General features: G+C 37.8%; 1 protein-coding gene across 1 annotated transcript in view; it reads right to left on the minus strand.

Annotated features, from left to right (window-relative positions):
* Nucleotides 1-12,449: 12,449 nt before the first annotated feature.
* Nucleotides 12,450-25,670, minus strand: part of KCNK17 (potassium two pore domain channel subfamily K member 17) — a gene marked incomplete at both ends in the record, with an annotated part of 31,056 nt that continues 17,835 nt past the window's right edge. The window contains 3 exons of the mRNA XM_081315426.1: nt 12,450-12,712; nt 14,786-14,954; nt 17,766-17,932. Coding sequence (XP_081171552.1) covers nt 12,450-12,712; nt 14,786-14,954; nt 17,766-17,932 — 599 coding nt within the window. The remainder of the gene's footprint in view (nt 12,713-14,785; nt 14,955-17,765; nt 17,933-25,670) is intronic.

The following is a 25,670-nucleotide window of genomic DNA, read 5'->3' on the forward strand; positions in this document are numbered from 1 at the left end:
ATCAAAAAAGCAGCTACATCTGGTATTATATAGTCCTCCAGGTACTGTAATTGGATCCTTAGCAGTGAAGGGTCTTCAGTTTCAAAATACTGGGCTGAACGTGTAACACTGAAGCAGTATTTCATTATTTCCTGGATATGAATCAGCAATATGATCTGGCTGCCAAGATAAAGGGGAAAAAATATCAATCGATTTTAGGCTGCATCAATGCAAGCACAGTTTCCAAATCATAGTAACACCATCACTGCTTTGTACCTGATAGACTCTACCAATTTGGATCCAAAGCCATAAAAGAGCCACCAAAGACGTAATACAGAAAAATGAATTTCAGATTACAGATAGGCAGAGCCTTGCTGAATATTAGAAGAATACACTTCCAGCAGTGCAGTAATAAGAATTCAGTAGTGGAACCAATTATCTACGTTATATAGTAGTATGGCTTCTCTTCACTGAATGTGTTCACATGGAAGCTGAACAGTTATCTATCAAAGTTGGTTTCATTGGGTTCCTGCATTGATTAGGATGTTGGACATAAATTATTCTTTTCAGCTGTGTGATTCCTTGATTTTACTTTAAACTGATTTCAGAAATAAACTGTTGCTGAAACATTTGTAGCATACTCACAATGCTAAGGCTCTAGTAAAAATCTTGTAGGACCAATTGTAATTTCCACACTATTTTTCTATCATCATCATTTGGTAAACATCTTGTAACTGTAAGTGGTAATGTTGATAATTAGAAATGCAATTAATTGATTAATTTCAGGTTCCGTCTTCTAGTCTTACAGAAAAAAAATCATAGAAATATGAATATCATTTGGCTTAAACATCAAGGTAATTAGGTTATGAAGACCTTCAGCATATTGTATTATCATTCCAAATGAAATCTAGGCTAACTAATGATTTCAAATTTCAAAGACTTTCTTCTGCGTTTAGACTTTCCTCATTTTGTTTTCAGTGTCTTGAATGTTTTGTAATTAAGACATGCAGCTGTCTTTTGCTGAGTCTGAATTTCTAGCCCAGGGGTCTTCAAACGTGGCCCTTTTATGATCTGTGGACTTCAGTGCTCAGAATTCCTCAGCTAGGCAAGTTGGCTGAGGAATTCTGGCAGTTGAAGTCTACAAGTCATAAAAGGGCCAAGTTTGAAGAACCCTGTTCTAGCCCAATACATTCAAAGGTGTGCCTGCCCTTTGGAACCAGCTGCCTGTGGAGCTTAGGACTGCCCCCGACCTTCGGTCATTCCGCCGGGACCTGAAGACCTGGCTCTTTGAGCTTTCCGGCCCAGGCTGAGAGGTTTTTTTTTTCCCCCTCAGGGATCAAATTTAATTATTTTAACTGTTTTTAACTCTTGTATTGTATTGATGTTTTTAAATACTTTGTAAACCACCCTGAGTCCTACGGGAAAAGGGCGGTATATAAATTCAATAAACTTAAACTTAAACTTAAATTGGGAATAGTTAATAGTGATCCTCTCTGGCAAAGAATATTCTCCTATCAACTATAGGAAATGTTACCTGAAGGAGTTAGATTTCTTACTTGTAAGTCAACTTTTCAGAGGTACATCAATCTACAGCCCTTACTCTTACAAGAACAAGCATCACAACTGTGTACTGACTAGAAATCAAGCTAACACTGTGGAGTTTTGTATATTTCAACCCAAAGTTTAATTCATTGCCCTAGGACAGAGGTCTCCAACCTTTCTGGGTTGGTGGACCAGAAGGAAAGGAAGGGGGAAGCATTTTACGCATGCATGTGTGTGAACACCCAAACGGGGCCATGAGCAAATGCAACGCAAATGGGCCGGTGCTAGTACCTGCATGACACTCTCTAGCACTGCCCCGTTTTCACTGCGTGGCACCCCATTTTCACCACTGCAGAAGCACTAGAGCAAGTGAGGTTGAGCACGTGCACACATGTGCGCGCCCTGGCCAGCCTGTTCTGCAGCCTACTGGCCAGCAGGCCATGGCCCAGTAGTGGGCCGCAGCCCACAGGTTGGGGACCCCTGCCCTAGGATCTTCTGTTCAATCAGTGAATTCCACAGTTGCTTGAGAATAAATTAAAAGTGAGTTGGCCCTGATCTTCTAGTTGTGTTAGTGGTTTGTCTACTTCTTTTTTAAATATACATATATATATATATATATATATATATATATATATATATATATATATATATATATATATATATATATATATATATATATATATATATATATATATATATATATATATATATTACAGTAACAGTCTTTAGTATTTTAATAAGCAACACGTTGTCTGGGTTTATGTGTTTAACATTAATAGTAATATAATTTCCATTCCTACCCTTTATTCCATTGTTCTAACTATTTTTTTAAAAAAAATTCCCATGTTTGAAAGTATTCTGAATCTTGCTTCCCCTTCATTTTCAATGTGAGCCTATCCTTTTCTGCACAGTCCAAAATTTTATTAATTATGTCTTCTTCAGATGGTATTTCTTCATTTTTCCAGTATTGAGCAAATATAATTCTCACTGCTGTTAATATACGTAATATTAAGTATCAACATTTCTTATCATAATTTTCTGAAATTATGCCTAAGAGAAATAATTCCAGTTTATAGTCTACATGTGCTCCTATCATCATTTCTAGCCACCTATGTATTTTTGACCAATAGTTCTTTGCTTTAGGGCATGTACACCATACGTGCCCGGATTTTATCTGCATTTCCAAAAATTGCTAGACACATTTTTTAAATTTTTTGCTAATCTTATTATTTATTTATTTGTTTATTTATTTATTTATTTATTTATTTATTTATTTATTTATTTGTTTGTTTGTTTGTTTTCTATACCGCCCTATTCCCGAAGGACTCAGGGCGGTTTATAGGGCAATATTTAAAAAACAATATAAATTAAGATAAAAAAAGAATTAAAAAAATTAAATTAATAATAGCCCAACAATAAAACAATGTTAAAATTTAAAACTAAAACCCCGCTCAGTCCAAGCCAGATAGATCAAAAAGCCAGGTTTTCAGGTCCCGGCGAAACGAGCGCAGGTCGGGGGCAGACCAGAGTTCCACAGGTAAATCATTCCAAAGGGCAGGCGCACCCACAGAGAATGCCCTCCCTCTGGGGATCACCCGCCGGCATTCCCTGACCAGCGGCACCCTAAGGAGGCCCTCCCTATGGGAGCGCACAGGACGATGGGAAGTTGATGCCGGCAGTAGGTGTTCCCTTAGATAGTCTGGACCCAAGCCATTAAGGGCTTTATAAGTCATCACCAGCACCTTGAATCTCACCCAGAGGGCAACTGGAAGCCAATGCAGCTCGTGGAGAAGAGGTGTTACATAGGAGTATCGGGAGACTCCCATCACAACTCGCACGGCCACATTCTGAACCAGCTGAAGCCTCCAAGTGGTCCTCAAGGGCAGCCCCATGTAGAGAGCGTTGCAGTAGTCTAAACGGGAGGTCACGAGTGCATGAGTGACTGTACGCAAGGCATCCCGGTCCAGATAGGGTCGCAACTGGCGCACCAGGCGAACCTGGGCAAAGGCCCCCCTAGTCACAGCTCCAATATGCTCTTCTAAAGAGAGCTGTGAATCTAGAAGGACCCCCAAGTTGCGCGCCCTATCTACGGGGGGTAATAGCTCACCCCCCATGGCCAGAGATGGAATAATCGGAATTTCCCGGGATGCCGGCATGAACAGCCACTCAGTCTTGTCAGGGTTGAGCCGAAGCCTGTTCCTCCCCATCCAGACCCGGACCGCCTCCAGGCAGCGGGACATCATGTCAAGGGCATCACTGGGGTGGTTTGGGGTCAAAATAAAAAGCTGGGTATCATCAGCATACTGATGATACCCAACTCCAAAACCACGAATGATGTCACCCAGCGGCTTCATGTAGATGTTGAACAGGAGAGGCGAGAGGACCGATCCCTGAGGGACTCCACAAATGAGAGGCCTCAAGGTCGACCTCTGGCCCCCTGCCAACACCAACTGCGAACGTCCCAGAAGGTAGGAGGAGAACCACTGGAGAACTGTGCCTCCCACTCCCAACCCCCTGAGACGTCGCAGCAAGATACCATGGTCGATGGTATCAAAAGCCACTGAGAGGTCTAAAAGGACTAGGACAGAGGAACAACCCCTGTCCCGAGCCCGCCAGAGATCATTCACCAGCGCGACCAATGCCGTCTCCATGCTGTACCCGGGCCTGAAGCCCGATTATGCCATTTTCCTAGCTCTACATTGTGCCCAAAGTTTTTTTAATAATAATAATAATAATAATAATAATAATAATAATAATAATAATAATAATAATAATAATAATAATAATAATAATAATAATAATAAAGTTGGAAGGGACTTTGGAGGTTATTTAGTGGAATCCCCTGCTCAGGCAGGAAACCCTATGCCTGTGCATTTAAGTTTTCTTGCTTAAATGTAGAACCTTACTTTTTTCACCATTGAATTTTGCCCAAGTTATCATTGTTTCTTTAACTTGCCCTGTTCTTCCAATTCTTGTTTAGTTTGTAATTTCCCATTTTCTGGAGGCATTGTAGGAACCAGTTTAACTTTTCTAAGACAAAGTTTTCTAAGTAATACTTACTAGTTACTTAGATTTCAAGTGAAAAAGAGTATCTCCAATTAAACCAGCAAATGTCTGCCAGGAGTTCTTAGAAAACTTTGTGTGTTAAATTAGTAATATACCATTTAGGAGAAGGGATGGAGTTGAGAAATCCTTAGTAGACCTGTACAGAATAATTCCACTGATATGATATGTTATGTTCATTATGTTATTGCATAATGAAGCCCATTCTCTGAAAAACATTTTTAAAAAGCATGTTATTACATTTAAGCCCATCATTCTTTATCTGAATATCTGGGCCTCAAGATTTCAGTTTGCTTAGAATGTATGCATAAAAGAACCAGTGGTGCAGAAATAAGTAGGAATTAATGAGCAGCAATGGGCAACGAGATTCTTTGCTTTGCTTAATGTTGTAGTTTTGCAAGTATTTTGTTCTCTTGCTGCTTTGTACTTTTATGCATTTGGTATTTTCTTTTTGAACTGTTAAGTTGGCTTGAATGCTATTTCCAGAAAAACAACATGGAAATGACTGGAGACTTTAAACGACAGCTATTTCTCCTCCCACGAGGGCATAAAAAAATGAAAGCAAAAGAAAGAATGCCAAAGGTCTGTATCAGATAATTTTACATCCATAAAATTATAGTAACTAAAATGGATTTGGGAATGCAAAGTATTAGGTATATTCCTTTGAAATCCTGGGTTATATTTGCTGCTTTATTTGTAGAAGCTCTCCTTCACTTGAACTCTAGGTAACTAGTAATGACAAACCAGTTTCCTGAATGTACTTGCCATTGAAAGTAACCTGCAGTGTTGTGGGAGTTTCTTTTTAAAGAACAGGAGCTCATCAAATCAGTTTTTAGAACCACCCCCAAAGGAGATTTCCAAAGATATCCCAAAGACATATGTAGACTCAGATACATACACAAATGCCCAATTATACTTGTAAAAGCTATTGGGTGGAACAGTCAAAACTTTCCTGCAAACAAGAGTCTCTATTGTCACTGAGAGAGTTTTCCTGATTTCCCCGCTCTTCCATACTCATGCGTTTCAAGCTGGAGATCCCATAAAATAGTGAGAGATCTTGGGCCAAAAAGATTTAATAGCTAATGTTAACTCCTTCCCTCCTTCCTTTTTCTAGCAGCAAAAAGAAAAAAAAGAAAAAAAAGTCAAATCTAGCTGGAAGTACATTATTTATTAAAATTACTGTCAATTGCCAAGAATTTTCTGTGCTTTATCATAAAACTATATATATTAAAACAATTAAAAACCAGCAGTTCAAAACTTTGTTTTATTGATTTTATGGCCTTATCAAAAAGGGATGGGAGAGGTTAAGCCTTCACTACAGCAGACACCAGAGACTAAAGAAAAAGCTGCATTCTCATTCACTCTCAGAGCAACTGTAGGCAATTCTCCTCATACAATCTCAGTGATTGTGGGATGGGGGATATATAGGAAGATATTCTTTTTAAGAAGCCCAGACCCAAGTCTTATATGGGCTTAGAGCAGCATTTTGTATTCCTTATAAGTGTATATAAGAGCAACTAACTATTAGGAAGCAATGCCCTCTGCAGTCTACCATAGATGCAAAAAATGAATGTCTGCAAAATGGGGCCTTCTGCTCCCAACTCTTACAGAATCCAGAAAGATATCTTGGTAAATGGTACTGAAAGCAGCTGAGGGTCAAGAAGAAACAGCATGGTTACCTAAATATCATCTATTAGGATCAACAAGGCAATTTCCCAAACCCATTGCCCACTCTGAAGTGAGTCCATAGGATACGTTTCCTCCACGATTGCCTTCAACTGAGCTGTCAGTACCTTATTGGTTGATCTAACCCAGGAGTCTTCAAACATAGCCCTTTTGTGACTTGTGGCTGAGGAATTCTGGCAGTTGAAGTCCACAAGTCATAAAATGGCCAAGTTTGAAGACCCCTTTTCTAACCTTGTAAGATTGGAGACAACTGCCCATCTCCAAAGATCCAATAGAGCTTTTTAAAGAAAAGATCTAATTTTTGTCTCCTTTAAATAAGTCATCATTTTATTTTCCCTTTGGAAAGCATTTATTATACTTACTAAGGTAACTCTAAAATCATACAGCTAAAACCTACAAGCAAAGTTGGGCAAGGATCCAGATGATAAATGATAAAATGTTCTCTTATTGGACATCACAGACTGAAATTGATATAGGCTAATTATGTGAGAGATGTTATCAGACAACTTGACAATTGACTTTACACCACAACAGTGGCATCCAGATTGGACTGAACATGAGAAAATGTTATTATAAGCCTCTGAAAACCACATAATTGAAGAGGATTCTGTAATTGAAGCAAGCAGGAATAAAAGCCATAGTCTTTCCTGTGAAATATAGTAACATATTTTAAGCTTGTGAATGCAATGCATGCAATAAAAAAGCTACCGGGGAAGCTACTTGTTACATGTGGAACATGTAGTTTTCCAACAAGCATCCAGTACTTCTTGATCTGTAATTCACCTACAGATGACCTGACTCCTTCATCAGAACAAAAATTGAAAACAAAGAGGTAATCTGCATCATGTGTTGATCTATGACCGTTTTGAAATAGTTTCAGTTATTATATCTGAAAATAATAATCTGTTTGTACCATTCCAGACAACTACACTCAGTGTGGATATTAAAATTCACCCAGCACCTTGACTTCAGCTCCAAGACCACATCTGTTGGGTCAGCCATAGTGTTTACAATGGCAAACTATTTCTGAAATCTTGCCAAGAATATTGTAGGGCAGGGGTCTTCAAACTTGGCCCTTTTATGACTTGTGGACTTCAACTCCCAGAATTCCTCAGCCAGGCATGCTGGCTGAGGAATTCTGGGAGTTGAAGTCCACAAGTCATAAAAGGGCCTAGTTTGAAGACCCATTGTAGGCACTTGTTCATGCAGTTGCCAGAAATCAAGACTGACTCAAAGGCATTAAAAAAGAAGCAGCTGATACACTAGAATTATTTCCCATTGGTCTTATCCCAACACTGAGATACTTGTTATGAATCAGTTCTTTCCCAGATACCTTGGTAAGGAAAATATTTTGGCTCATAGTGATATTATCTTCTCATTTATACCTTTGGCACACTCTGCTACAGAGTACCTGATTATGCAAAGCTTGGATATAATTCCCTGTATTTGGTCTTTGCTCATCTTTATCCACTATCACACCATGAATGTGTTCTGCATCCATTAGTGGCAAAGCAGGTGAATCCATTTTTTAAAAAAAAATCTGCTCAAACATCTTCACTAAATAAAAGTTAATTTTTCATTAGAATTGCAAACAATAATTTAAATTATGATTATGTAAGAATCCCATGAAAGTATAGATATACCCAGCCCTTGCTTTAATATTCTTTGGAGAGGATATCAATCAGTCATTAGAAAAATTGAAAATTTGTTATCACTTTTCACTTGCCAAAAAAGGCAAATTAATCAATTATCTTGATACTTAAAAGCCCTGGAGTTAAGCACTTCACCCTTCCCCTTCCCTAAACAAGTGAATAAATATCCAGTCAATTTCTGAGCACAGTGCTCTGTTTTATATATTATCTGAGTTACTAAACTATGGAAAGCTAGACGTTCTCTATGACTGAAATGAAAGAATATTGATTTAAATAAAAGTTTGGGCAGAATTTTGTTTATTCATACTTTGTCTGAAGTTGTGAAAATGTTCTAAATAACAAAATTAGGAAGAAAAACATAAATTTGATTGCAGAACTGAATAACTTTTCAGTTTTAAAATAAGGAGCATAATTCACACCTCAGAGTTGTTAAAAAAATCTGCAATTCAAACATAAACTGCAAAAATTAATGATCTAAGGAGCATTTTTGGAACATTTAGGGGGCTATTTTACTAGCACTTGTTCATTCCCCAGCCCCAAGCACCAAGACTATTAATAATTGCAGGGTAGGCATGTTTTATGATCATCTTGTATCTGATACCCATCTTGTCCAGCTATTAAAATACAGAAGCATTGCAAGGTCTGCTGTTTATGTCTCTGGAGCATATGAGGCATTCTTAATTCTATTTTCTCTGGCTAAGTACTGAATAATATTACTGAAACTGTAGAGAATGGTCCAAAAGTACCTGAACAGTTGTAGTAGAGAAAAACAAGATTTCTCCCATCCAAAAGGAAGATACACATACAATAAATGCAGGCATACTAGAGAGAGGGAGAGGGGGAGAGAGAGGGAGAGCACGTTGTCTTGGGAGAACAAATCTGTTGTACAAGGTGAAGAGCCAACCAACTTTTCTCCTGTTTGGGACTGTATTGGTTATATTTTTGCTGTGGAAATCAACAATGGTATCGCTAGAGAGGAGGTCATTTTTTTTCTTTTTGGTAAGATTGGAGGGAATGTAACTCAGAATAGCAGTGTTCCTATATCTCAGGGGTTTCCATAAAGAAGAGGGAATCGAGCTATTCTCCAAAGCACCTGAAGGTAGGACAAGAAGCTACGGATGGAAACTAATCAAGGAGAGAAGCAACCTAGAACTAAGGAGAAACTTCCTGACAGTTAGAACAATTAATCAGTGGAACAACCTGCCTCCAGAATTTGTGAATGCTCCAACACTGGAAATATTTAAGAGACTGGACAGCCATTTGTCAGAAATGGTATAGGGTTTCCTGCCTGAGCAGGGGGTTGGACTAGATGACCGCCAAGGTCCCTTACAACTTTATTATTATAAAAATTAAGAATGTGGGTATTTTTTCTATCAAAATTTTGCTATCACATTTTAGGAATGTGACCTGGGTCCCACAAAAATGGTTCTGCTGGACACATACAGCCACGAGTTGAAATCCCTATATGAATGTTTTAGAAAGCAATGGTCACAATTTTGAGGGTATGTAAGTAACAAAAAAGGGACGCGGTGGCTCAGTGGGTTAGGACACTGAGCTTGTCGATCAGAAGGCCGGCAGTTTGGTGGGTCGAATCCTGAGTGCCGCGTAACAGAGTGAGTGCCTGTTACTCGTCCCAGCTTCTGCCAACCTAGCAGTTCAAAAGCACGTAAAAATGCAAGTAGAAAAATAGGGACCACTACGGTGGGAAGGTAACAGCGTTCTGTGCGCCTTTGGCATCTAGTCATGACAGCCACATGACCATGGAGACATCCTCAGTCAAGCGCTGGCTCTTTGGCTTTGAAACAAAGATAAGCACCGGCCCCTAGAGTTGGAAATGACTAGCACACATGTGCGGGGGAACTTTTACCTTTAAGTAACAAAAAATGGCATTAGCCTTGTGAAGTTTGCTTGTTTAAGTGACGGCCAAAAGGAATCTTGTTCCCCACCTCTGGCTGAGACCAAGGGGAACATGTCTGGGAAGTTCAAGCTAAACAAAAGTACATGGTCCAACTAAGCCCAGGAAGGGGATGTGACAGCATTTTAAACATTTCAAAGCTAATTATATGCTCATTTTCTGTGGATGGACCACACATCATAAAAAAAAGAATCATCAATGCCCAATATGAAGACCACTGAATGGATGTCAATTTTAGCATGTAGTTAACTTTCTAGAACAGGACCAGAAAAACAGAGACACAGTACAATGGAACTGAATATTCCAGAAGTGGTTATGGATGGCTAACTGAAACCCTGCACTTTAAAACTTGCTGTTTGTCAAGTTAGGAAATCTATAACCTTACAAATGGATTTAGACAGTCAAGATATCTGCCAAGCCAATATGGTGTGTGATAAGGATACTAGGAACTGGGGGGGGGGGAGGTTGAATTTATTCTTTTGTTAATGCAGCCAAGTGCAATGTTGCATCTAGAGATAGAAATACACACATACACATATACACACATAGTTCATTTGAAAGACTCAGAGAATGAGAAAAGTATCTGAATTTGCTTAAAAAATATTGTTTTGAACATTACGCATATTAGGGTATAAATTTATTAGACTTACTTGAACTTTCAATAACATTATTACACATATAGTTTAAAAGAAGTGCATGGACAATTATACAGGAAATCTTTTAATTTTTCAAATATCTCTAATAACGTTCCACTGCAGATTGTGAAAGAACTCTCTCTCTCTCTCTTTAGTCACCCTTGAATGAGTGACCTTCTATATTTTTGGCCGACAACATTTTTATGGGTGATGATGTTTTGTTTTGTTTTTAAATCCAAGTTACAAACTTCTCTATGGCTACATTTTCCAGCTACAAAGACTAAGCACAGCAGAACCATGAAGTGTCAAGTTATAATGAGATAAAATGTAAGATGAGAAACCTGTCCTGTCCCATCTAGTTTCCTTCAAGCATATTGGAATTGCAACTTTCAGAGTTCCTATCTGGAATCAGTACTGAAGAATGCCAAACTGAACAAGACTGACTTAGGTGGCACAAACTATGGATGTTCCAGATGTTCAAAAATTATCTCCAGGAAGAATTTTCACCAATGTGAGTTGTACTAAAAATCACCAAGGCTGGAATGGATGTGTGTTGAAAAGAAGCTAGGACGGTGGAACAAATTCATACCCCACAAAATGCTGAGATGGCAATCAGTTGAAATTGGTTTAAAATATTAGGCACATTCATGGAACACATCCCTATTAATTCAACTTCATCCGGACTACAGGAAGAGACTCCAACTGGCTTCTGCCTCCTCACAGTGAAAGGTATTAATCTATATCTCTATTTGAGCACATACCCTCCATGGTTTTTTTTACTGCTTTTCATCTTGAACACTATTTTAAAGAAAATGTGAACAATGTACCTAATAAATTACAATGCTCTCTTATTTACCATCACCGTTATTTTTTTTTAAAAAAATGCTTTATATTATGTCCCTCATAGGGATTCCTTGGGAAAGCATAAACATGAGATATAAAAGTAGAACCTAATATAAATGTACAATTATACAATTAATCCCACCCGTCAAATATAACAAGTGACAGTACAGGCAGCTCTTCTGTTGTTTTTCCAACCTTATGGAATGTTGGAAAGATATTACATCCTTAGGCTTAGTACTTGGTCTGCCTGTTTTTCAGTCTGTCAGCAGAATAATGCTCCAAACCTGAACAAAATGGGACCAGAGAGGGGCTGGAGAAACTGGCAACAGAAATTCAAAGCTAAAAATAGATCAAATCAGCCTGAGGAAAAACGATCGAGGAAAAAAATCCCCCAAGTCATCCCCAAGCAGTTTTTGGGTAGCAGCTCAGTTGCTGCTATACCTTCCATTCTAAGCCAGGCGATATGAGCCAGAACACTGACAGCTCACCCTGTGCTTTCTAGAACATTCACATATAAATCGACACAGTGCAATGTGTTAATTTTGTTACCTAGAAGAAAACGCAGATATATCCTATGGCCATGCTAATAAAGAGGTCTGGGGGATTCCAGAAGCTGCGTTCTGCACACTTTCCCTACTTTGTTAGTACCGATTTCTAGACTGTATAGAAATAAACTTGATTTTTGAGGGGTTGAAGTGGGAATGGATGGAAAACTGTAATTCATCTTCTATAAGCTGATTCATTTCACAAATATTAATTTCTAGTAAGCATGGAGGTCTGGAAGACTGTTGCCTGTATATAGCAGCTGCAGGTACATCAGGAGGGTTGTGATGGTCCCAGATTCCCAACTCAGATGCACACAACAGAGTTTATTCTGTTACACATGTTCTTTCACTCTTTTCAAAAAGCAATTTATTCCCATACCAAAAAGGTATCACATGAAAATGCAGTTCCAGACAATTTTCAAGGAAATACATGTATATTTCCAATGTCATCCAAGTGTCAAGTCAACTCCATTTAAATGACTTCCCAGGTAGCAACTTTCCTCATGGTGGCACAGGAAACATTTACCAATGCCTGCAGATGCTTCCCTTCTTCAATAGAAAAATGTGTAAAAGAATGCAGTTTTCAAATTCAATCCAGCCTCACAGGTTTTATGTCTTTCACGCCACATTTCTGCTGATCTTCTGGCTCCAAATTAATGTGTGGGTTGCCATTCATTAACTCCTCTCCTATGGTGTGACTTTTTGTTTTGCAGCACCGGCAAAGTCTTCTAGAATTTTCTACTAAGCTGATGCAGAGATTAATAATCAGGGCTAACCAGGCCATCCCAAAGAGGATCCACAGAGATACCACGTTCTTATACCAGTCTGGGTAAGTACGCTTAGGGTTCATGCCTGCAAGGAAGAAAAGTGTCAAACTCTTAACAGAGGTGGAAAGAAATATAGTGCACAATTTCAAAGATTCTTGGATAACAAGAAAACTAAAGCTGTTTTTAAGGTACAGAAAACTTGAGAGTGGATGGACCACCACTTAGGTCAGCAACCAAGAGAAAGAACATGCTGTCTTAGGAGTACAAAATAAACCCCAAGACAACTGCAGCTGAGAAGTATTTCTCTGTGGGTTCAAATGTTTATACACACTAGTATCAAAACAAGTAACAGACCTCCCAAGGTAGAGCAGACTTGAACATCAAAATCATGAAACTGATTTTATTACAAGGTTACAGATAATCTTGCAACTCTGAAAGTGCCTTCCCTTCCCTGCCTTTATTCTAAAGAGAACCTGGGAGGGTCCCTTCCATTCCTGCTTTGGACTCATACATGTCTGTGGCTGTTTGTTCCCCTTTTCTTCCTCGAAGTTATTTCTACAACCCATTTACACATTAAAATGGATGGTTATATTTCAGGCTTTCCTGATCTTCACAGGGGATCCAATATATCCTCATATGCTCTACATATAAAACATGCATTCTCTCTTTTTCTCCTAATGCCCTCTCTGTCTGTGTGGGGAAGATGGCAACCATGACCAGGGATACATTCTTACTGTCATATTAATAGCCATCTAAAGAGATTGAGAGTTGTGCAGCATACATTATTATTAATTTTTTAAATATATATAATATTATAATAATAATATAATAATAATATAATATAATATAATATAATATAATATAATATAATATAATATAATATAATATAATATAATATGATATGATATAATATAATATAATATAATATAATATAATAAATATAATATAATATAATATAATATAATATAATATAATAATAATATAATAATATAATATAATATAATATAATATAATATAATATAATATAATATAATATAATATAATATAATATAATATAATAATATAATAACAATATAATATAATAACAATATAATATAATTTATATTTAAATACAATATTGACTGTATTTACATTTTACATTGTCATCATGTGGTTTATTTGGTTCTGGCTTAGCATGCAGTAAATCTAGCTATTGTGCTTTACAAAACAGAGTTTATGATATAGAACAGGCAATCAGTGCCATTCGTAGCTTAATGACAAGTCATGGTTAGTAGCATAATGGTTTAGTACAGAAACAAGATTGAAATAATTTAAAGATTTAAATAACAACCATTTAAATAACTTGGAGAAAGTAAGGAACACCACTGAGGTGAAGGTTAAAATAAGCTCTTGATGACATTATCATTGCAGATCAATCCTGTTCTAGCCTACATAATTCCAATTTAAGATTGTTTTCCTTCTGCACAGTTGTAAAAATGAAACTAAAAGTTGAAAGTGCTTTTTAGAGGAGTCTGATAAATGAGATTTTCATGCAGTGCTTACCAAGGTTTACTTGTCTCATGAGTATGCAACTATATATAGTAGCTTTCATTGTTCAATTGTTATACTGGAATAAAAATGGCTACCCACCAAGTCCACATTCTAGAATTTTATGCATATCTTCCAACTTAAACACCCATTAAACCAAGCTGCTTTGCTATCAACATAAATGCATCCCAAATTGAATCAATGTAAAACACCTCACATACCAGAATTCTTTATTTATTTATTTATTTATTTCCTGCTGCATGAAGAAGTTGCTTGTTTTCCCACAACTGACCAGAACATTAAGAATTTCCCTCAAAAAGGAAGGGTACCTCCACCAAATAATTTAACTAGAAAAGTTAAATGAAAAACTTTATCTCCAAAGTGAACTGTGTAAACAAGCACATAAAGGATCTTTTGCTCTCAAGAATTTCACATTCAAGAAGGACATACCTTTGTTTGCACTTCAGCCTTAAAATAGAATGAACTATGATTTTATTTACTGAACTTAAACTTGAGAAGGCATGCTTTTGTTCATTATCATATTTTCCTTTGAATTACTAGGGAAATTGTAAATCTACCTGCTACTCCACCCCTCAAACAAATACAGTTTTAATAGGCATAGAATACTTACCAATGACATAATCTCCAAAGCCTATTGTACTTAAAGTTATGAAGGAATAGTAGAATCCTTCTTCATAAGTCCAGCCTTCGATGGCAGTAAACAACAAAGGTGGTAACAAAAGAAATAATAAAAGACCAGCAACCAGGGCACAGGTCCGGGTCAAGACAACTGCTCCCCGCTAGCAAGCAATAAAGAAACAGATAATATAGGTTAAATCAGACAAGAAGCAGGATATAGATTACAACTTGCATTAAAGAAGATACTGGAAGAATGTGTTTTGAATGAATCTGCAACACAGGTATGTATCCTATTAAATTTCTGAGGAGGGCAGGAGATAAATCTGCCTTCTGCAGATAGAGAAGAATTATTCAGGACAGATTCATTCTTCTTTGAACACCCAGTAGAGTGCTGAAATTTTCTTTCTTCCAGGGAAAACTTTCCTGAACAGATTTGGGAGACATTTGGAAGAGAAAAGCTCATTGCATGAGAATCCTTGTATAATACTTGTGTTTAGCCCATTCAAATGGGCCAAGGAACATTTTGATTCAAGTTCAACGTGTACCTTCAGAACTTACTGATCTTTTTTTGATGCAACATTCCAATTTCCTAAATGATGATTTAGTTCAGCTAAAATGGAGGTCTGAATTAAATACTGACAGTTTTATCCTGGGAGGTCAGTTTTACTAGGCTTGTAAAATCAGTTTCAAATGATGGCCCAAACAAGAAAATAGTTTATGTTGGTTTATTCATGCAAATACTAGATTTTGATTTGAACCTGCTGAGTAAACTAACATTAGTCAATAGATTTCAGCTTCACACATTGTGAAAGAACAGGAATCCATGAGAAAGAGGGAAAGAAGAGGAAGATGCAAATTGCTCCAACCTTCATTCCTTGCTTTATATATTATTTAGACTTGTTAGGCTATTCTGGATCTTGGCTTTAGATTTGGTATGGACTCAAGACTCAATCAGGTTAGCAGATTATCTAATGTTTAGTTTATCTAGGGCTGCCTACCTGGACAAAAAGTTGCAAAAAATTTGAACTTTCTGGGTCTGAGCATCTTTCTGCTAAAAACAGCAGAGCGTTTGGAAAGGACCTTGAATGATTCTTCTAAAACCTAGCATGTGAAGATGTTAACATACATCCTCCCAATTATGCCATGTTTTCTTGCCCCAGAACCTTATGTCAGCAGAGCAACCTTTTCCCTGTGTTTCCATGATTGATGGGACTATTGGGGTTACTTGTGGAGAAGGGCTGGTGATAGGCTGTCTGGGTTTAAAGAAGCCCTTTGAGGTCTCCAAATCTTCTAGGTTTGGACCTAGTCATCCTTTGATTTAGAAACCTCAACTTTACAAACAAGAAGCTGAATATTTTTCTTTTCAAAGTTATCCAGAGAAAATAAATGCTACTTAAGCTAAGCTTAAGAAGATGATTAATAAGATATGGCCATGAAAATGTATTGAAAGAAAATTCTCACAAATGAGACACCACCACCAGTTTTAGAGCAGAAATGTTTAAAATTCTCTAGCTCCCACTCATATTAGCAAAGCCACATTTTGCATTAAAAATGGGTATGTGCAAATGGTTCATTTCTTTCTCCATCAAGGTAAGAAGATCCTTCTAGAATTTTTCTAAGCCCACAAATGTCTACATTTGTAAGTTGGAAAGAAAAAAAAATCCTTGACCAAAGCATGTTTTCCATTAATTTAATACATTTGCAATAAGCATTTCTAAATGTTAAAGTTCTAATCTAGATTATGATTCATACCAACTAGAAGTAGTCATTGGTACAGACAAAAAGCTTGAAATTGCACTATATCTGCTATTTCTCTGTGGAAGTTGATGTGGATGCAGTAGACAGGCCTAAGCAAGGCCTAGACTTGCACAATTTTTCAAGAATACTAAAATGCTATTTTACCATTGCTATATTGGGGGAAGGAACAGGAGTGTGTATATGCGTCATATTTTCTGAATACTTGGATCTAGAGATAGCGATAGATAACCTGAGGAATGTGAGGCTTGTGCAGACATAATGTAAGAACAAAACATAGAAGTGGGAAGGCAAATGGTGACGAACCAACTTTTTCCTGACAGAAAACCAAAAACTGAAAGCAAAACCTCCTCTTTAACACTGACTTATCTGTCAGTGAGATTATAGTTAAATGCCTATAATACATTTTGGTGTGGCCTCTTTTTTGCCCCACTAAATATCTTTTTTCTCTTAAATGGGGCATTTCTGCATGAAATCTACAAGTTATGTTTTGCTTAATGGTTAATAGAACTCCAAAATGTTCTAAAGTATCTGGAAAGAAAAATCTTTCCCCATCTCTGCTCCACTCTGCTAGCTAGTGAAACATGAGTTAAAGGATATTTTTGCCCTCCTGCCCTTGTTAAGAACTCCCTAGAGGCATGCAACTAGCTATTGTGGAAACAGTCTACCAAGTCTCCTCTTATTCTTATTCTTCATCTCAAAACATTCTCCCAAGGCTTAAAACACTTTTTTAAAGTGTGCACTTATGCTTATTCATCTCCCTTAGACAGAGTTTGTTATGATCTTCCTGCTGTTTAAGATTGCAAAGCCAGCAATTCCCTGGGGCTTGCTAGTTCCATAAACCTAAACAAATGCATATCGAGAGATAAGTATGCCTAATTTAATTCAATAGAAAATTATTTCAAGTAAACACAATGAACATGAAGACAAGTTAAACATGAAGACAAGTAAAGATTTACATCTCAAGTTTGAAGGTTTTATTAAGAGGAACAACACAACAGAATATGGTGATCTAGACAGCTTTTGTTGCTACACCATAGCTCTGGCTACAACAAATTTAAATTAAAGCAGTTAGGTCAATGGCATTTTCATTGACATTCTTGCTTTTTAAGAAAATGGCATGAATAATGCTGGCCAAAGTGACCAGAATTACTTGCTTGTGAAATGCGTGGCTTAGATTAAATAAACAAATAAGTAAGAATACCTAAATCTCTTACCTGCCACTGGAACTTCACATCTAGATAGAAGGCACATAAATGCACCCCAGAGAGCATCAGCTGTCCTATCCTATTCAAAAGAATAAGGTTTAAGGGAATCCCGAAGAGGGCAAAGAAGATACATAACACTTGCGAAGCTACTGTATTGGGGCTCAAGTTGCCATAGCCTGAAAGAAGAAGAATAAAGTTGGTCATTGGTAAAACAGAAATTAACACGATAATGTAGCTATAATCTATGTCAATGATATTTGGCAAAAATATTATCTGCAGGCTTTGCAGAAAGACTTTGTAGAATTTCAGCTTCATAAACTTATTTTCCAGCATTTAAGACGTAAGAAGAATGAGGAGCCAAACAGTAAAAAAATAAATAAAAAGCCAAACAGTAAAAGCCAAGATATCGGAAGATTCTCAAACATGAAAAAAAGAGTAGATATGAGGAAGAAATATTCTAATATTAGGATTACAGAAATGAGATGAAATATGCTTTGCATTAGTGAATGTAAGTAGAAGTACCACGTTACTCCTATTACCAACTCTATTTAAACAAACACAGTGAACAGCAATTAATGATGTCTAAATACTATGTACCGTAGTTTCCGGCGTATAAGACTACTTTTTAACCCATGAAAATCTTCTCAAAAGTCAGGGGTCGTCTTATACGCCGGGTGCTGAAAATTTAGGGACAGGGCTGGCTGGAAAACCTGGAGCGGATCTCCCATTTAGTCTGCGCAGGGAAAGCGGGACCAATTGGAGAAGAAGCTGCAGTCTGTGATTTTTTACAGGCTGGGGTCTGGGCGTCTTTCCTTCTAAAGTTGAAGAGCAGCTATAGTATATCCCAACTTGAAAGGCAGGTGGGGAAGGCAGCAACCAGAGCAGCGGCTTAGCTCTAAGGACACATTTGACTCAGAAACTGGGCGGGCTGGCTGGAAAACCTAGAGCGGATCTCCCATTTGGTCTTTTTTTAAAAAATCCCATTTATATCCTGCCGTTCTCCGAAGACTCAGGGTGGCTTACAATTTAAAGCACAAATCAATGTGCTTAGCAATAGCCTTCATTCTGTGTATATGCCTGTTTATTAGGGCTTTCACCCCCCCCCCCAGCAGCATTATTACAAAGTCAGCTTATTGCCCCCAACAATCTGGGTCCTCATTTTACCTACCTTGGAAGGATGGAAAGCTGAGTCAACCTTGAGCCTGGTGGGATGCGAACCTGCACTAATTGCAGGCAGCTGGTTTTACTTAAGGCTCTGCGCAGGGAAAGCTTTAGAGTGAATTAGGAAAACTGAAAAAGTGAATTAGGAAAATAGGGAACGGTTGCTGGAATTGGGTATGTGTAGTTTAACGAAGAGAAGGGTGAGGGGTGACATGATAGTCATGAAATGCTTCGAAAGACTGGTTCTCCAACATCTTAGGACATGCCTCCCACTGGACTTTGATAAACATCAATTTGCCTACAGGGGAAATAGGTCGACAGACGATGCCATAGCTACTGCTTTACACTCTGTAGCAAGTCATCTCGAGAAACCTGGAAGTTACGTCAGGATGCTTTTTGTTGACTACAGCTCGGCTTTCAACACCATTTTGCCGAGCATTCTCATCGAGAAGCTGACTGACTTGAAATTCTCCCCCGCTATCTGCGATTGGATTCAAGACTTTCTTAGGGATCGGGTACAAACAGTGAGGGTCGGGTCTGCTTTGTCCACCCCCCTGAAGCTTTGCACCGACACGCCACAGGGCTGTGTGCTTAGCCCCTACCTGTACTCTTTATACACTTATGATTGTGTATCATCTGACCCATCCACTGCGATAATCAAGTTCGCAGATGATACAACTGTGGTGGGTCTTATTACAGGTGGGGATGAGACAGCATATAGGGCGGAGGTACAAAAACTATCCATATGGTGTAGTAACAACAACTTGCACCTAAACATCGGCAAGATGAAAGAGATGGTGTTAGACTTCCGGAGGAAAAAAGAGGAACCTGCCCCACTTTACATCGGGGAGGACTGTGTAGAGAGAGTTTCCTCCTTTAAATTTCTGGGAGTCTACCTCTGTGAAGATCTGACCTGGAAAATTAACACAACCCAGGTGGCTAGAAAGGCCCAACAGAGGCTTCACTTTCTTAGGATCTTGCGGAAGAACAGGGTAGAACAACAGCTAATGACCCTCTTTTACCGGTCTACCATAGAGAGCGTCCTCTCGTATGGTATTGTGGTTTGGTATGCCGGTCTGACAGCCGCGGATAGGAAAGTATTACAGAGGGTAGTGAGCACAGCACAAGACATTGTGGGCTGTTCCCTGACACCACTGGATGACATCGCCAGGGCTCGTTGCCTTGGAAGAGTGAGGAAGATTCTCAGGGATGACTCACACCCTGGACGGTATCTCTTTACTCTCCTACCATCCGGTAGGAGATATAGGAGTATAGCCAGCCGTACCAACAGGCTGAAAAATAGCTTTTATCCGTGGGCTGTTAGGCTTTTAAACGGGACATAATCTTATGCAGGATTGACTTGGGAGGCCGGTGTGTGGTGTAGTTGGTTCACATAGTGTGGTGGGATGGAGGGTTTGTTGTCACTGTGTGTTGGGGGGAGAGAGCACAGGGGGAGGCTCAGCTAATCTCAATGTACACATGTTGCACTTTGACAATAAAAGGTTTATTTATTATTAATATTAATATTAATGATAGCAGGGATCCAATATCTCAGGGGCTGCCACAAAGCAGAGGGAGCCAAGCTATTCTCCAAAGCACCTGAAAGCAGGACAAGAAGCAATGGATGGAAACTAGTCAAGGAGAGAAGCAACCTAGAACTAAGGAGAAACTTCCTGACAGTTAGAACAATTAACCAGTGGAACAACGTGCCTCCAGAAGTGGTGAATGCTCCAACACTGGAAGTTTTTAAGAAGAGACTGGACAGCCATTTGTCTGAAATGGTATAGGGTTTCCTGCCTTAGCAGGGGGTTGGACTAGATGACCTCCAAGGTCCCCTCCAACTACTTCTTCTTCTTCTTCTTCTTCTTCTTCTTCTTCTTCTTCTTCTTCTTCTTCTTCTTCTTCTTCTTCTTATTATTATTATTATTATTATTATTATTGTTTAATCCACTTGCACTGTTTTATGTTTACATGTTTGATGACAAACAGCCTTATGTTTATAAGTGACAGTTTTCCTACTAAGCACCTGCATGTCATAAGCATTTGAATTAAAATTACCATATTAAAATCAAATCTGATGTTTTTAAATTTTTATTTGGTGTGCGTTGGAAGAGGGGTAGTCTTATACGGCGAGTATAGCCCAAACCCTATAATTTAACAGGAAATGTAGGGGGTCGTCTTATACGCCCAGTCGTCTTATACGCCGGAAAATACGGTAGATGATAGATAGCTAGATAGATACGATAGATAGACAGACAGACAGATAGATAGACAGATAGATAGATATAGATAGATAAGCAGGCAGGCAGGCAGATTATTCAACCTATTCCCCAAAGCACCTGAAGGCAGGACAAAAAGCAATGGATGGAAACTAATCAAAGAGAAAAGCAACCTAGAACAAAGGAGAAATTTCTTGACAGTGAGAACAATTAACCAGTGGAACAACCTGCCTCCAGAAGTTGTGAATGCTTCAACACAAGAGACTGGACAACCATTTGTCTGAAATGGTATAGGGTTTCCTGCCTGAGCAGGGGGTTGGACTAGAAGATCTCAAAAGGTCCCTTCCAACTCTGTTATTTTGTTACTAAGCAACATCTATTTACAGTTATTGATGGAATTTGTGGCTGTGAAATTTTCTTTACAACTTGATCCTAGTAGGAGAGAATTCATACAGGCAAGGATCACTGAGCCTTATCCACCTAATACTAAACCAGTTTAGGGTAACATGGGATCATAACTTCTACAGTATTAGTATAAATCTCACTCAAATCAGTTCCCACTGAGTTTCTAGTCTTCTTCAAGCTGGTTTCCTGCAGTTACGTTGAAATGTAAATCTTCCGCACCCATCCTTCTGGCCTTCCAAAAGAGCCTGAAGACCTGGCTCTGCCAGCTGACCTGAGGCCCCAATGGGGGAATGGCTTCTTGGAGGTGGTTAATGGATTAGTCAGACCCTGCCTCTTCTCTATGTGCAGTTTTCTACCTTCCTCTCCATCTTGGTTAATTGAAATTTTAACTGATTTTTAATTGCATGGCTCTTATTTGTTTTAATGATTTATATGGTATATTAATTATATGAATGTAAGCTTTCTTGAGTCGCCTCAGTGAGATGGGTGGCACATAAGTTTAATCATAATAAATAAAATAAATAGGTTTCCACAGACTCTGTACTCTAGTGTAAATTGATATTAAACTTGATAGATGTAGCTTACTGAAAATCATTGTAGTTTGCCCTCAACTACCAGGATCTTTTTTTCCCTAAAGGTCTCCATGTAAATGGCAAATTATAAGTAATCCACTCAGAACAGAGACTGAAGGTAAAGCAAAGGCCCAGAAACTACAATATGCAATATAATCCTAATTATTACTGACAATCTAAACCACTTGGCTTAATGCATGCTATTTATTCTTGTCAGTTCTGAAAATGATTACAACAGGAACAGGCACTTATGAATTGGTAAGGCAGTATTTGCCAGCTGTGCATAAAATCATTGAAGGGATCTCCATTAAAAAAAAAAAACTACCGTAGATTTCCTTTTATTAACCAAACTCACAGGATTATGTTTCAAAAATCTTTGGTAGTATTTCTGCTTTAGAAACCTGAGTAGCCAAACTCTTTGAAATCCAAATTAGGTCTATTCTTGAAAGGGATGTATGTCTTTCAGAAAAACAGAAATATTGCTATAGAAAGAAGCGATAGTAGAGGATTGAAAAAGAAATAAAAACAATGTTTTGTTATATGTGCTGATTTGAGAGTGGTTTCAGATTAAAATAAAGCTTTCATTAGAGGTTATTTTATAAAATAGTGAGGTAAAAAAGAAGTGGCAACAAAAAAACAAGCTATTTTGGATAAGATAGAGAGAAAAGAATGGAAATAAGACTTCTTTAATCAGAGAAAAGAATCCTAGAGATGCCTTATTTTAGAATACTAGTTTTCATGATTAAATCCTTCTCTATACCACAAACTCCATCTAGAAGGGGAAAAGTTGTGCCAGGTTGTAGCCTAGCCTCATCCAAGTTGCTAGATTCACTTGTATCGTGAAGCAACACAGTCTAAACAAGTTTTTACTACCAATTTCCGCCTGTGGCCCAATAACATTTAGTTCCATTTTTAACATCCTGAAAGAATTTTAAATGAAGCTCTCTAGAAGAGTGAAATTGAGAAGGTCTGTACTACTACACCACAAGTATGATTTTCTTTGATCAGTTTCGTTTATATTGGCATGCACATTTGTTAGCAAAAGGGGTGAGGATAGCAAGCTCTGTACTAAAAGCACAATTATGACATCAAACCACAAGGCACAAATAGAAACTGTTCTAAAATTGGATTAGGTGGGGGAAGGATATGATGTACTTAGCAAAGCAGTTTTAAAAGCAGTCTAAGGGTGCAAAAAGAAGATACACAGAGGATCCCATAGCTCAGACCAATATAATCAACCTATTCTCTAAAGCATTTGAAGGCAGGACAAGAAGCAATGGGTGGAAATTAATCAAGGAGAGAATCAACCTAGAACTAAGGAGAAATTTCCTAACAGTTAGAACAATTAGTCAGTGGAACAACTTGCCTCCAGAAGTTTTGAGTGCTGCAACACTGGCGGTTTTTAAGAAGAGATTGGACAACCATTTGTCTGAAATGAAAGAGGGTCACCTGCCTGAGCAAGTAGGTTGGACTGTAAGACCTCCAAGGTCCCTTCCAACTATGTTATTCTGTTATAATCCAATGACACTTTAACCACAACTAATAATAATAATAATAATAAGTTGGAAGGGACCTTGGAGGTCATCTAGTCCAACCCCCTGCTCAGGCAGGAAACCCTATACCATTTCAGACAAATGGCTGGCCAGTCTCTTCTTAAAACTTCCAGTGTTGGAGCATTCACCACTTCTGGAGGCAGGTTGTTCCACTGGTTAATTGTTCTACTCTGATTTTCTTTCAAACAAGAGATTAGAATGACACTAAAAATCTTAAATATCTTTTCCCTTCCATTTATCTCCAGTTTTAAGAGTAAGGCGGAGAATAGAGCAATGGCCTACACTTAAACAAAACTAGTAATCTAATTTGGTATTATTTATGCAAAAGGGTCTTAAAAATTAGGCTAAATAGAATTGTATTCCTATCTTATTAAAGTGCAGCACTTTGAAATCGCTGTTTTGGAACTTTTGCCGATATTTATTTAGTATCTCTCGGCGAAAAGTATTAAATTATTGAATAGCAATTTTATCAAAGTGTTCAGTTGGGTCACCTGTAGTCTGTATCAGTGAAATGAAACACTTATTCTAGTACAGATGTTAACTTGCTTGCAAGGGCCAGGTTCTTTGAATTTATCACCACCGCTTATTGAATGAGCACCATAAATATTTTCTGTATATTTAGATTCCACTCCTAAAGCCTTGGGATGTCAATCTGAGGCCACTGGAATTTTGTTTTTTTCCAAGAATGGCAAAAAAGTGGGGAGAGCTTGTAAATTCCTTCTATACAGCTAAGGATGGATTCACAATCAACTTTTCTTGGGAGTACCTGATGTTGGATAGTTCTGGTGGCCCTCTGAAATACAATATGAATCTACAAAAAGTAAAGCCCTTCCATATTTATTTATTTAATAAATAATAATAATAATAATAATAATAATAATAATAATAATAATAATAATAATAATAATAATAATAATACTTCCTTTCATCATTGTTTTCTCACTTCTATTTTAGGGGTAAAACAAGCAAACAAATGGAAAGGCAAGAAGAATTGTATTTTCCTTTCTGTTCTGCCACCAGAAACTGTACATTATTTTACAGTAGACAGTTGTTCCATTTTTGGACTTTCTCTAATACTAGCTAAAATGTAATTGTTACAGTCTGCCCTATTTCAAATATTTCTCCTTTGTGATCAGTTAGTTGCCTTTGTTATCAAGAGTGACCCAAGTTTCATTCTGCAAGACTGGCTGGGTTATGGTCATGGAATGAGAAGCTTGTGGGATGATGAACTTGTGAATTCAGATATATAGGGAACAAAACAAAATCTAAACAAAAGAATTAAAAAGTGTTCTTTAGGGATGCACTAAAAAGGGATGCAAAAAATTATCTTTATAGTCAATTGCATAAACCCTCGTTACACAACTGAGTAACTGAAAACTGTTCCAATTTGATCAATGAAGTATTCAATATAGTATTTTGGATGCCTTGTTTTTACAGCCTATTCTTCCATAAAGTTAACGCACGGTGACGGCTGATTCTGAAAGAATAAAGTGTTTATTTGGTAAAACTGGATCTACAAGTGATTTGCAAGACAAATAGAAGCCCACTATTTTATGAGTGCTTCTTATATATTGCTTTAGTGAATGCACACACCATGAAAAAAGAGGCTACGATTATCCATTAGGACTGCAAAATAAATCAGCAAATGTTTGAACATGTTCAAATATGGCAGAGAACAGAGCATACTGATGAACCATTTTTTAAAAACTAAGCCAAGTCCCAAACTAGATTCACATATACTAAACCACGATTTAACAAAAGTTTATCAGATATACTATAATTGACTGAGTCTGCACAACACACTAACATAATTTTAAGCTATCTTCCAAGGAGCACCAACATTTCTTAAACAGCCTGAAGATACTCTGCAATCACCTTCAGTAGGTTTTACTATCTTCTGCAGAAGGTGTGTCAAACTGCTGGCCCACGGGCCGGACGCGTCACGACAAAACCACGCCCACCCCATTGCCGGCAATGGGGAAAAAGTTCTGATACATCATGTGA

This window comes from Vipera berus (genome assembly GCF_964194415.1).
Source record: "Vipera berus genome assembly, chromosome: 1".
NCBI lineage: Eukaryota > Metazoa > Chordata > Lepidosauria > Squamata > Viperidae > Vipera > Vipera berus.